General features: G+C 34.6%; 1 protein-coding gene and 1 long non-coding RNA gene across 6 annotated transcripts in view; one reads left to right on the top strand and one right to left on the bottom strand.

The window, feature by feature from the left end:
• ERCC6L2 (ERCC excision repair 6 like 2) overlaps positions 1-9,268 on the bottom strand; it is a 151,852-nt gene extending 142,584 nt beyond the window's left edge. For all 3 annotated transcript variants that reach the window (XM_074202816.1, XM_074202818.1, XM_074202819.1), the window contains exons 1-2: positions 8,885-9,268; positions 2,900-3,324 (exon numbers count right to left, since the gene is read on the bottom strand). In XM_074202816.1, the coding sequence (XP_074058917.1) occupies positions 2,900-3,324; positions 8,885-8,936 (477 nt within the window). In that variant the 5' untranslated portion in view covers positions 8,937-9,268. The remainder of the gene's footprint in view (positions 1-2,899; positions 3,325-8,884) is intronic.
• A 104-nt stretch (positions 9,269-9,372) lies between these two features.
• Positions 9,373-14,303, top strand: part of LOC141499985 (uncharacterized) — a 205,502-nt gene continuing 200,571 nt past the window's right edge. For 2 of the 3 annotated variants that reach the window (XR_012471815.1, XR_012471814.1), the window contains exons 1-3: positions 9,373-9,799; positions 10,252-10,333; positions 11,894-12,001. This is a non-coding gene — a long non-coding RNA (uncharacterized LOC141499985). The remainder of the gene's footprint in view (positions 9,800-10,251; positions 10,334-11,893; positions 12,002-14,303) is intronic. The other variant, XR_012471816.1, reaches the window with a different exon arrangement.

The raw sequence follows: 14,303 nt of genomic DNA, 5'->3' as shown, positions 1-14,303 counted from the left end.
GCCACCAGAAGAGATCACAAAACATTCAACCTCCCTCAAAACTTATGGATGGAGGATCTACTAGGACAAAATATGTCATATATATGTCAGACAAATTTTCCATATCTAAAGTTATTGCTTAATTATCTTTCTTTGTTTTAGGGAAGGTTTAATGGTGGCAGACATAAAGACAAAAGACATCAATAAAATGTTTTTCCTCTTTTTAAAGAAATGAAATAAAACTAAAATAATTAAAGATACTTGCTGCTTACATGCTTAAGTCATGTCAATATAGTTAAAATGATCATTACTACCTAAATTAACATTTAGTACTATACTAATCAAATTATCAAGGGGATACTATTTAAAACTAGATGGAATAATAACAAATGAAATTCTTGAGAAAAAGATAAGAAATAGCATTATAAGAGTTAAAACCATAATGAAACTCAGTAGTCATTAAAACAATTTAATTGAGGCTAGAAAATAGAAAAAATAGATCAATGAAACATAATAAATAAGAAATTGAAAAGAGTATCCCAGTGCTTGAAGAAACCAAAATCGTAAAGTACTGTGAGAAGTTCTTTTTTCCCAAAATTGACAGGAAAATTGAAAAGTAATTTGCAACCATTAGGTTAAGATCTTACATCCTATAACATAGTAAGTACAAATGGATACAAGACTTAAATTTTATAAAGGTCATTACCATAAAAAAAATTAGAACAAACAAGATCAGGTTCCTTCAGAACTATAACTGAGAGTAGAATTCCTAAACCAAAAAGAGATGGAGTCAAAATGCACTAATTAAACTGTATCACCATGCACTGTGAAGGCACTGGCGAAAAAAGACAAGAATGAAACTGTTCCTGCTTTCAAGGAGCTTATAAGTTTACAGAGAGATACAGAAATAGATGAATATAAAAATATATAAACAGAGAGGCAGCTGGATGGAGCAGTGAATAGAGCACTGGCCCTGAAGTCAGGAAAACCAGAGTTCAAATCCAGCCTCAGACACTTAATAATTACCTGTGTGACCTTGGACAAGTCACTTAACCCCACTGCCTTGCAAAAGACCAAGAAGTGGGAGGAAGTTATGATTGATTTTTCAGTTCTTTCTAACCTTAAATACATTGCTCTCATTTGCTCTAGACAAACTGAGTTACTTATACTGTATTTTTTGTATACTTCTACACAACTCTTTATCTCCTATCTCTGGCCCTAGTACAATCTTATTCCCAAGCAGGGTAGGGTGCATGTCTTTATCCCTCCCACCCCTCTGGGTATAGAAAGATAGGTTGAAGCCAGATTGTGAATGGCTTTAAATGTCCCATGGAGAAATTTGTTTTTATTGCTAAATATTCTAGAGATCAATAGGAGTTAATTGAGCAGGTATGTACCAAGATCAGGTCTGTACTTTGGGAACATCACTTGGAAGGACATTTTGATAATTGTGTGAAAAATAAATTAGAGAAGGGAAAGTGAAAAAAAAAAAAGGGAAACCCAGTAGGAGACTAATCCAATAGTTCAGACAGGCAGTGATGAAGGCCTGAACTAAGGTGATCTTATAGTAGATGGGACAGATATTGTACTGAAAGAACTGAAAGATTAATCATGACTTCCTCTCACTTCTTATTATAATTGCAAAATGAGGCAAATACTTTCAAATGCTACCAAAGGGCTAATTTCTTTTGTTTGACAATAATTATTACAAAGGAGAGCTAAAGGGGATGAGGGGTGGCCCTAAGAAATGACTCTGATAATTAAAAAAAAAAGAAGGAAGCATCAAATAAAACATTTTAAGAGAAAAAACAGCATCCAAAGAAAGGCCAAAAGGATGGTAAGGGACTTCAAAAGTACTTCCTCATATAAAGCTTAAAGGAACTAGAAAAGAAAAGTATGGTGCACTGAGCTCTGCAGTATGCCTTTTATCATTTTATTTACTTCTGGGGACCTCACTTTCCTCATTTGCAAAATGAGGGAGCTGTACTAGATGGCCTCTAAAATCACTCTCTGCTGTAAATAGATTATATTCTCGTAAAATATCTGAAAGGCTATTGCACAGAAGAGAGCTTAGACTAGCTAAGCTTGCCCCCAGAAGACCAAATCAGAAGCAATGGGTGGAAGCTAAGCATGTAAATTTTGGTTCATTTTAAGGACTACTTTCTACTAATTATCTGTGTGACTTCTATCTATATGACTTACTAGGTTTCAATTTGCCATTTGTAAAATGAAGAGGTTAAACAGATGATCCTGAGGCCCGTACAAGCTCTAAATCCATCATCCTATGAGCTAAAATCATCCAAATATGGAATGGACTGCCTCAAGAGGTAGCACATCACCTTATTAGAAGACATAACTGAAGGTTGGATAAGCATTTGTTAGCAAAGTTGTAGGAGGAATTCTTGATCAGGAGCCATTGGATGATATGGCTTATGAGGTCGTTTCCACCTAACATTCTGTTATTGCTTGGAATTTTAAAATTTAGTCCTTCCTCAGTGTTCTATTAAATTAGAAATGTTAATATGGAACTGTAAAAGAAGAATGAAAAGTTAGAAGAAAGGGGAAAGAAAATAAGAGAAAGATGAACAAGCCATAAACTAGATAAAATATTCATTTAATAACAAGAATTTTAACTAATCTATTTAATGGACATCAGAAAACTAATCTAATCTTAATTCAATACCTCAAAGAATGAATAAGTACACTGTCCCTTCTTAGGATAATTCTATAAGTATAAAATGACTTTGCACATTTCATTCTTTTTATTAATTCAACAAACATTTATCAAGAAACTTACATGAAAGTCATGCTTCAATGTGCCTATTTATGCCACATTGAAACTACAGATAATAAGCTATAACAGCACATTAGCGTTTTAACTATTATGTGAATAAAAGAATATATATATATATATATATACCTGTACTGTTTTTCCAAGTCCCATGTCATCCCCAAGAATACATCCTCTTCCCAAGGAATAGTGTCCATATAGAAACTGGGCTCCTTCCCTTTGGTAGTCACGCAAATATCTATTAATTGTATATGGAATACAATCACCATCTTCAGATAGCTTAAAAGCAACAGCAGTTGATGGAAGTTTTCGATCTGGGAAATAAGGCTTTTCCAAGTCAACATCATCAAACACAGAAGTTCTGATAGAATTTTTACTTTGCTTTGCTTTATGGAGTTTTTTTAAAGGTACTTTCTTTTCCAGTGAATCTGAAAATAACACAAGTGCAAATGACTTTCCATTTTCATCTTTCATGATGGACTTCACTGTTGCTTCATGAAGTTTTCCACTGTCTGTGATAGGGACAAGACATCTTTCTCCAATGCACCACATATCTTAAAAAAAAGAAAGAAAAGAAGTTTTCAAATTGTTATACCTATTTCCAAGTAGATACTCAATAACATTTCATTTATCTGGCGTTGTGGTAGAGTCTGTGCTGCACAGAGGAAAATGTGATAGACTAAAAGTAAGAAAACTGTCTTACACTAACATCTGTAAAATGAGTCATTGAATAAGATGGTTTCTAAAATGCTTTCTGTATCTAAAGTCAATGATCCTACAATCTAAATTTTAATTCAGTTCCTCAGGTACCAGCTCCTTCAAGAGAAAACTATGAACTGATAATATCCTCTTCTCCTCAAAAGAACAGAAACTTAAAAGTGAGCCCCCTACAAAAATAAAAGAAAAAAGGAAAAAAACTTACTAAAGGGCACTATAACAAATAAATCAATCATCTGATGGTCAGGGGTGATAAATATATCAGAAGCAATAAGACATTAAACAGATTGTATAGTAACCAAAGGGTAAGAGACTAAACTAACAGATTAGAAATCTGGTTATTTGGACAAGGTAGAAACAGTAAATATGAAATCAATCTATAAGTTCAATGATTAGAAGTTATTGCAGTAATAAGCAATGACTTAATAAGACATGTGATAGAATAAGAACATTCAAATTAAGTGAAAATTCCAGATAAATGAAGCCATTTCTTCCAGATAAATGATGTGCACACACATACATATACATACAAACCTTTTTTTTTTCCTCCCATGAAAAAACTTGCAAAATACTCAAATGCAAGTGGATTTGTGTTTTCAAAGATCTAGGTATTCCCTCCAATAATGCAGATCCTGCTTGACACTTATTCATGTTCTCCCATTAAGTTCATGACTGAATCACTTGGGCTTTCATCCATCACAATGGTCATAAGACAAGTCCTTTTTCTATCGTATATTTCCCTAATGGCACCTTTTACTCCAATTTTTCTTCAAAATGTATTTATCTTTTGCATCTGCTCCAATGCAATCGATTGGATAATAATTTTCAATTCTTTGGAGATAGTTGTACCTCACATTCATAGCTATACAAGTCAAAATCCTGTTTTATTGAGATAGTACATGCAGTTCTTGGTATGTGGATGTATGTGAATATATTTCCCCTTAGATACTAACAGTCATTCAGTCACTATTGATCACAACCAAAAAACTCCCCTTTTCCCTATTCCTTACTTATTCCCTCTTCTTTTCCCCTCCAAAACCCTTAGCCCCTCAACTTATCCCCAGTCAATCCTGGGGTCCAAAAGTAAAAAAGGCCACCCTCCTGTTCTACCACTGTCTTGCCCCAGCTCCAGGAGCTCAGTATCATTCTCAAGAACTTGTCATAACTGAATGGTCATCTATCACTCTTACCACTGCTTTCTCAACTGCTAGCTTATTTTAAATACAACTATCTTCTTCCCTGGATTCAGGGAGACTGACTCAGTAAACTCAACTATGGCCCCTGCCTTACTGACAAGTCTATTGTAACCAGGACTGGAGAACTGAAGAATATATCAACAGTAATCAATTCTAGTCAACTTGGCTTTTTAGCAAAAATGTGGACAAAAACATTTAAGAAAGATTTTCAATACTCAAGTTTAAAATAAAGGTGTTCTGGTTAGGCCTGAACTGATATGCCCTCTGTCAAAACTTTTACTATAAAAGTCAATCAATAAACATTTATTAAATGTCTTCTATGTCCCAGGAAATAAAAAAAAGAATACAGACAAAAGATGAATCAACCTTTGTTCCAGGAAGTTTATATTCTATTGAGAGAAAAAAATATGAAAAAAAATCTATAGAAGTGTGTGTGTGTGTGTGTGTGTGTGTGTGTGTGTATAATACACACACATATATATAAGAATAGAAATAGTATACACAACAGTATAGAAAAAATAAAAAACTAATACAAAGCACTTAGGGAAAGTACTTGCAGCATTTAGGATAAGGAAAGGCTTTTGAAGAAGATATGGAAAAGAAGTGAGAAGAGAAGTGAATTCTAAGTGTAGGAACAATCAGTACAAATTCAGAAAGCCAAGGGATGGAGTATCCTTCGGATGACACAGAGAGAAGGCTAGTTTAGAGCACAAAGAACTAGAAGGAGACTATATATATATATATGGAGACTAGTAAAATACATAACTAGGTAATGACCAAAGGTAAGTCAGTGAGTCAATTAGATTCAACAATTGCCTACTATATGCCAGAAATAGTGAAAAGCACTATGGATATAAAGAAAGGTAAAACCACTCTTTGCTCTCAAAGAATTCAGTCTGATGATGAAAACAAGCAAACAAATATGTATAAACTAGATATATAAAGAATAAATTGGAGGTAGTCTCAGAGGGAAGACACCAAGATTAAAGAGGACGCAGAAAAGTTTCCTGCAGAAAGCAAGATTTTAGGCTAAGACTTAAAGCCAGTCAGGGAAACTAGGACAGGAGGTGAAGAAGGAAAGAGTTCAAAGCATAGAAGATTGACAGTGAAAATGTTCAGAATTGGGAGATGGGAATGTTGTGTGTGAGGAACATCAAAGAGACCTGTGTCACTGGATCACAGAGTACATGGAAGGGAATAAGGTACATGATGACTGAAAAGGTAGGAAAGAGCAAGGTTATAAAGAACTTTAAAAGTTAAATAAGGGATTTCATATTTAATTCTAGAGGCAATAGGGAGCCAAAGAAGTTTGTTGAGTAAGAAAGTGATAGGGTAGGATCTGTGTTTTTTGGGGTACATAAATTACATGCAACATTACTCCTCATAATTTCTTGTAATATAGTTTCCAATCATATCATTCGATTAAAACTGTTCCAACAATTTATTAATTTCTGTTCAATGGCCTTTTTTCACTTTTCATCCTTTATAGGTTTATAGACAGGCTGCTAACTACCATCCCAATCAAAGACATACACTATCTTTACTAGCTTTCAGGGACAGTTTTCTCTATCTTTCCTAGTTTTTCATCTCTTAACAGTGGGTACATCCAGGGTTCTATTCTGGACCCTCATCTCTTCTCTTCTTACAATCTTCCTCTTAGTGGTTTCCCCACTTTCCACATGTTCCAACATCCTCTCTAAATATCAGATTCCCAAATCCATATATCCAACTTTCACCTCTTTCCTGTGCTTCAGTCCTAAATCACTGACAGACTGCTGGACATTTCTATTTGGGTATCTCAAAGGCATCTTAAAAGTCAACATGTCCAAAACTGAAATCGTTATCTTTTCCCCTTAAATTCACTGTTCTTCCTAACATTTTAATCCAATAAGAATTATTAGGCACCTTCTATGTGCAAGACCTTCTGTCAGGTCAGTCAGACAATGGGTATTTATTAAGCTCCTTCCATAAGCCAGGTAAAGTCAGATGCTGGGAATAAAGACAAGATTACCCTGCCCTCAAGAAGCTTACTCTCTATGAAGGGAATCCAAATACAAACAAATAATTATATGCATGCTAAATTAGAGGAAGGAGAGAACATTAACAACTAGAAAGATCAGGCAAGGCTTCCAAAGAAAAGTGGCACATAAATTAACTTGGGGGTTCTAAACCATTTTTGTGTCATTGATTCTTTTGGCAATAAGTGAAACTTATTGAACCCTTTTTAAAATTATCTTTTTAAATGTGTTATGGCAATATACATAGTAATTCATATAACACCAATTTTATATATATATATATTTGGCAATAAGTGAAACTTATTGAACTCTTTGAAAATTATCGTTTTAAATGTATTATGGCAAAATACATAGTAATTCATAGAACACCAATTTCATATATATATATATATATATATATATATATATTTGGCAATAAGTAAAACTCATCGAACCCTTTTCAAAATTATCTTTTTAGTTATGGCAATATATATAGTAATTCATAGAACACCAATTATATATATTTGGCAATAAGTGAAACTTATTGAATCCTTTTTAAAATTATCTTTTTAAATGTGCTATGGCAATATACATAGTAATTCATAGAACACCAATTATTTATATCTAGATAGATAGATAGATAGATAGACAGACAGACATATTTGGCAATAAGTGAAACTTATTGAATGCTTTTTAAAATTATCTTTTTAAATGTGTTGTGGCAATATACATAGTAATTCATAAAACAACAATTTTATACATATATATATATTTGGCAATAAGTGAAACTTATTGAACCCTTTTTAAATTATCTTTATAAATGTGTAATGGCAATATACATAGTAATTCATAGAACACCAATTATATATATATATATATATATATATATATTTATATATATATATACAATATATATATATTTGGCAATAAGTAAAACTCATCGAACCCTTTTCAAAATTATCTTTTTAGTTATGGCAGTATATATATAGTAATTCATAGAATACCAATTATATATATTTGACAATAAGTGAAACTTATTGAATCCTTTTTAAAATTATCTTTTTAAATGTGCTATGGCAATATACATAGTAATTCATAGAACACCAATTATTTATATCTAGATAGATAGATAGATAGATAGACAGACAGACATATTTGGCAATAAGTGAAACTTATTGAATGCTTTTTAAAATTATCTTTTTAAATGTGTTGTGGCAATATACATAGTAATTCATAAAACAACAATTTTATACATATATATATATTTGGCAATAAGTGAAACTTATTGAACCCTTTTTAAATTATCTTTATAAATGTGTAATGGCAATATACATAGTAATTCATAGAACACCAATTATATATATATATATATATATATATATTTATATATATATATACAATATATATATATTTGGCAATAAGTAAAACTCATCGAACCCTTTTCAAAATTATCTTTTTAGTTATGGCAGTATATATATAGTAATTCATAGAATACCAATTATATATATTTGACAATAAGTGAAACTTATTGAATCCTTTTTAAAATTATCTTTTTAAATGTGTTGTGGCAATATACATAGTAATTCATAGAACACCAATTTTAAATATATATATATATATATATATATATATATTTGGCAATAAGTGAAACTTATTGAACCCTTTTTAAAATTATCTTTACAAATGTGTTATGGCAATATACATAGCAATTCATAGAACACCAATTATTTATATATTATATATATATATTTGGCAATAAGCGAAACTTATTGAACCCTTTATAAAATTATCTTTTTAAATGTGTTATGGCAATATACATAGTAATTCATAGAACACCATTTATATATTTTATATATATGGCAATAAGTGAAACTTATTGAACCCTTTTTAAAATTATCTTTTTAAATGTGTTATGGCAATATACACAGTAATTCATAAAACACCAATTATAAATATATATTTATATATGTATGTATGCATATATATAAGCTCAGACATCCCATATTAAAAACTCCCCAACTAAAATTTGAAGGAAACTGAGGAATGTAAAAGGCAGGATATTCCAGGCAGGAGGGCTGGACAAAGGCGGGGAAGTGGGAACTTTCTCCCCTCCCTCCCTATGAAGGAAGAAACCCAGAGGAAAACAAGAAGGATATAAAGTTATAAACAAAGATACACGAGTCCAGTCAACTGAGAACCTGTACCTTCTGCTTCTTTTTCCCCAGGGATCCATGACTCTGAAGCGAGAGGATCCATCTGGCGAGGGGGGTCAGCGGCCTGTCACAGGCGTCAGGGGGCCCATCGGGCCTGGTCCTACCTGATGCTTAATGTTACAAGCACTAGGCCGGGCGCTCAAGGTTCAGAATTCACCCGGGAAGATCGCCCAGCAGGGGAGGGAGCACGTGCGGGGGACGGGGCGGGGCGGGGAAGAGGACAGGTAGCACAAACTTCCGGACAGGCAGCGAGTCTCACCACCCACCCGACTGCCATGCTGGAGCTGGATTCGGGAGGATAAATAAGGGTGGGGAAGGAGGCGGGGATCCGCGGCCTCAGAAGCCCGACTTTCCGCCCCACCCACCCCGCTTCCACCTCGCCTTTCCTTTCCTTCCCTCCCCTTTCCATGACAATCTCGCGAGAGCGCGTGCGCTAGCGGTCCGTTTCCCGTCGGTCTCGAAACCCATTTCCGGGTTTCCCCTCGGTAACGGTCCCGCGAGAGTTTAACAGATCGCGGGATGAGAAAAACTCCCAGCTCGTGGATCGCAGTTTCCTCCGCTTCAGACTCTTTCGGGAGTCCGAGGAGGCTCTTCAGGAGGAGAGTTCTACGAAATGGCGGAAAATGGAAACCAGATCTGTGCCTCATTGAGTCGACAAAACATATTGTGAGGCGCCAGAGGAGAAGAGGCCTCCGAGGAAGGGAGAGCCCGGTTCAAACCCTGCCTCTGGCTCGGACCCCGTGTGACCCCGAGGAAAGTCGGCCAACCTCCCTGTGCCCCGGGCAGCTTCGAGTCTATTAGGTTCCAGAAGTTGACTCTCGAGGGCCTTGCCAACTCGGAAGCTTTTTATAAAGACAACTATTATCTGCAAAGTGGAGGGAGTTTACACAAGGATGAAATCATTAGGTCAGTCTAAAATCAAAGAAGAATGGGACAGAAGAGCTCAGGAAATATGTGAAGACATATAAAGTGATACAAAGCGATACATCAGAGCTAGAAGAGAAATAGCTCGCATGTTGACATTATCACATGAAATGGCAAAAAAAAATAATAAATTTAAATACAGTGAATGTTGTTGGCTCAAGGGTGGCCTTTTGACTTGAGTCAACCAATACAGGTCAACTAATAAATTTCTACATCCTGAAACAGCAAATACTGTTAGTCACTGGGATGTGCTATTATAACATGTTTTGGGCGGGGGGGGGGGGGGGGGGGGGGGCATTGGGGATGTGCTTGATACTTGGTTCAATCACAAATTTTGGGGAATGTGTACGATGTAAGAAACAAAATTTATCAATTAAAAATAGCTTTGTGCAGTATTTTTGTTTAGTGTACAATACTTTTCTTATTTGATCCAGGGACGGGAGACTGGCTCCAAGAGTCTCCAAGACTTTAGAAGAAAGAATAAAGGCAAGAAGTTGATAGCTGTCAATACTTATGGTGAGTTGCTCAGTGAAGTCCCCTCCTACACAGATCACCTATCTTACCAAATTGTCTACAGCAGTGACCCAAAAAAATATTTACCTTGTAATTGGCCTAGTAAAGTGGATCTTTCAGACCTTAACTAGTCTGATCTTCACTCCAGTAGCTCCACCATTTGCTCTTCTCAAATCCTTTCCACCTTACTAAGACCTGTCTGATCTTGTGCTCAGATGGGTTAATAGAAAAAGAATCTTAAACTATAAATAGGAATGAGGCATTAGAGAAAAATGTTTTTTTCCAATAGTTTTGTCTCAAATAAATAGAGCAAAACTCTCCTTTACCTGTTTACTCACATTAAAACAGTAATATTTTAACAATTGAGGTAAAAAGAATCATGGAATAGGTTAGAATATCTAAAAGAGAAAGTCTGAAAGAAAGAAGCAGCATATGACTATGGAAAAGTTGACTCAGATTAGGCTAATATGAATAATCTATTTAGGATTCATTGTCAAGTTAATTTTGCCAAAGGTTATAAAATCATAAACATTCATCTGTGAACTATAAAATTTGGTCCATATTTAGTAGGAGATAGAGAATTTTGTCCTACCTAAAATGCATCTACATACTTATACACCAACCCCCCAATACATACACACGTTTAGTACAGATTAAAGCTAGCTAGGTGCCTTAGTGAGTACAAAGGAAACTAAAGATATATAAAACAGTCCCTGTAGGTGAGCTTATGATCTATTTTTTAAAATTATACCAAGTAGCAAAATGTAGTTAAAAGTAAAGGAGGAAGGCAAAACACTGTCTTGAAGTTTTTCTGATATTCATTCTCCAACAAATGGCAAAAAATCATAATACTTATTTTTCTCCCCTCTCTGACAAAGATACCTAAAATTGCTAAAAATTCATATTCATGCAATACAACTTGTCACCCACAGTAAAATTTAATTCGATATTTGGAAAGAGACAAAAATTTGGGTCATTTCTGAATTTGAGCTTTTAAAGCTCTTTTTAAGGCATCCTTTTTAAAAAATAAATTATGCAGACTATAAATTTTTCTTTATAAATTGTGACTATTGCGTGTTCTTTTCACCACTTACATCTTACATTGCATGCCTAATAAAATCAAAATGAAATGTTCATAAGTTAATCAAATTGATTTTTTTATTTGTTGTACTCAGCCAAAAAGCTGGTTTGTTTCAATGATTGACCAATTTTGACCATATGTATAACCATAGTCTTAATTTTTCATTTCTACCAAATGTCTTCTATTTTTATTGTCCTTGTAGTACTAGTTACTTTTCAGTGAACTGAAATTTGCACCATCTGTTCATTAACTTTGACAGGAGCAATAGGGGATGGAGATAAAAAGATATGCTAGTGAATGAATAAAGAATTGCCATTTCCTGTGGATCTGAAGACAATTTGTAACTTGGAGTGGAATATTCCCATTAAAACTATTTCAGGGTTAATATTCCTAGTGAAGTCCTCTCAGGGTTAAGAAGTATTAAAGAAAGAACAAACTATTATTCTTAAACTATTTCTAGAAACCCCTTGTATTCCAAACAGGTGGCTCACTCTCCTAACTTTTGATAAGACTACTTTTACTGACTACTAGAAGGATAATAGACTTTTTCCCATGAATCCTTGCATTCCAAAGAAGCTCAAAGTTTGAGGGTAAGTACTGAATGGAAGGATAGACTTTTCCTGGATCTTGCATTCCAAGACAAGTTACATTACTTCAATAAAATAATTATAATCCCGAAGGTTATTTTCACTATCTCTTTGGTGAGGAAATGTTTTATGAAAACCTTTCATTCTTTTCTTTATTGCTGGGGTAGATTTTCACAAGTAGAATGTAACTCTGAAGACTAACCAATAATTCGACAGAGAGGGACAATAAGGAAGAGGAGGGGATTGTGTTAGGCCATATAATCTTGCTTGACTGTCACTTCAGGGCAGCGCCTTGATCTTCACTACCTTTGTGAGGCTTGGAGTGTGCCCTTTTCCTGAGAAAAGCCAAAATAAACTTTTTTTTTTTTGCTTAGAGGAATCTCTATACTTTTTGTTTTTTTAGGTTTTTGCAAGGCAAATGGGGTTAAGTGGCTTCCCTAAGGCCACACAGCTAGGTAATTATTAAGTGTCTGAGACCAGATTTGAACCCAGCTACTCCTGACTCCAGGGCCGGTGCTTTATCCACTGCGCCACCTAGCCGCCACATCTCTATACTTTTTAAGTGGATTTGCATCCCACACAACTAACTAAAAGAATGGAAAAGTACATATCTGTTTAAAGAGATACAAAACTGCTAATCTGATATAATACTTCTTCCAAAATGAAAATGCTCTTTTATGACAATAATAAACTGCATTATTTAAAGTATATATATTAGGTCATTCGTTGGTTTTGGTTCTCATTTTACATAGGAGGAAACTGAGGCACATAATCTTGCCCCTGGTCATACATCTAATGTCAAAGGGGATTTAAAACCCTATTTCAGCAATTTCAAATTAATCCGCTACTGTGTGCCTAACAGACTCTTGCCCAAGGGAAAAAAGATGGCATGTTCAACCTACTCAAAATCAGAGAACTTTAATGTTTTAAGGTACCTCAGAGATAACTGGTCCACCTTATAACGTGAACAAGAATTTTCCCTACAGTATTTTGGCATGTTAAAACTGACTTGAAGACTTTAAATGATGAGGAGCCCATTACCTCCCAAAAAGAACTTGCTGTCTCTTAAATAACATTTTTGCAATCAGAAAAGTTAACCTGCTTCTCTTTCCTGATACCTAACTGGGCTTCTAACCCTATGAGTTTATTTATCCCTAAATTCAATGTTTTCAGGTCCCCATGTTGTTCAGTCATTTTGGTTCTGTCTGACTCTTCATGACCCCTTTTGGAGTTTTCTTGGCAAAGATACTTGAGTAGTTTGCCATTTTTTTCTTCAGCTCATTTTACAGATGAGGAAAGTGAGATAATCAATGTTAAGTGGCTTGTCCATTATCACATAGCTGGTAAATGTCGGAGGTCAGATTTGAAATCATGAAATTGAATTTTCCTGATTCCAAGCCTAATGCTCTAGCTATTTTAATATTTAGCTGCAAATCCCTAATCTTTAGATCAAATGTTTTACAGGAAACATTTGTCATCATTTAACTATGTTCTTTGCCCAACAAGAAGTAGCAAAAACCTTTTAAAAGTAGGCATACTGCCTTCAGATAGGCATAAATTTGCATTTATAATCCTAAGAATTAGCCTTTCCTGTCCAAGAAAGAAAAGATCTAGTTCCAGACCCTTAAGGTTAACAGGTTCTTTCCATTCATGAAAACTAGGTAACTAGGCTGATAGCTATGATAGAATTATAAAGTAATCGTGGAAACTTCAAAAGAAAATAAATTTAGATAAAAGATTTCTGAATTGGTTCATTGAATAAGAGTTAAAAACTATCCAAATTGCTAAGCCTATCTAATTTATTCAGTTGATCTGATTTGGCTGATCTGAGTCAACTTTCCCATAGTCATTTCTGGCTATGTTGTCTCCATCTTCCTTTAAGGCTTCCTCTTTCAAATATTTCAACCTGTCCCATAATTCTTCTAGTTACCTCAACATTTACAATAGATAAGAAACCTCTCTGGTCTGTTTCCTAATCTGAAAAGTAAGAAGATTGGACTCTATGGACCATCTCTAATTAATTATTTATGGGATTTTGATTCAAATATTCTCTGAATATTTCAGAGAATCTTATCTTATAATCTTATCACCTGTTAACCTCTGACTCTCTCTTATCAGGACAGTTATGATCAAAGACAGATCCCAAAAAGGTGCAACTATAAGGAGCTTTATTGTTTTTAAAATGACTCAGCTTGGGGCGGCTAGGTGGTGTAGTGGATAAAGCACCAGCCTTGGAGTCAGGAGTACCTGGGTTCAAATCCGGTCTCAGACACTTAATAATTACCTAGCTGTGTGGCCTTGGGCA

This window comes from Macrotis lagotis, chromosome X, assembly GCF_037893015.1.
Source record: "Macrotis lagotis isolate mMagLag1 chromosome X, bilby.v1.9.chrom.fasta, whole genome shotgun sequence".
NCBI classification, from domain to species: domain Eukaryota; kingdom Metazoa; phylum Chordata; class Mammalia; order Peramelemorphia; family Peramelidae; genus Macrotis; species Macrotis lagotis.
This window is presented reverse-complemented; position numbering and strand designations above follow the sequence as displayed.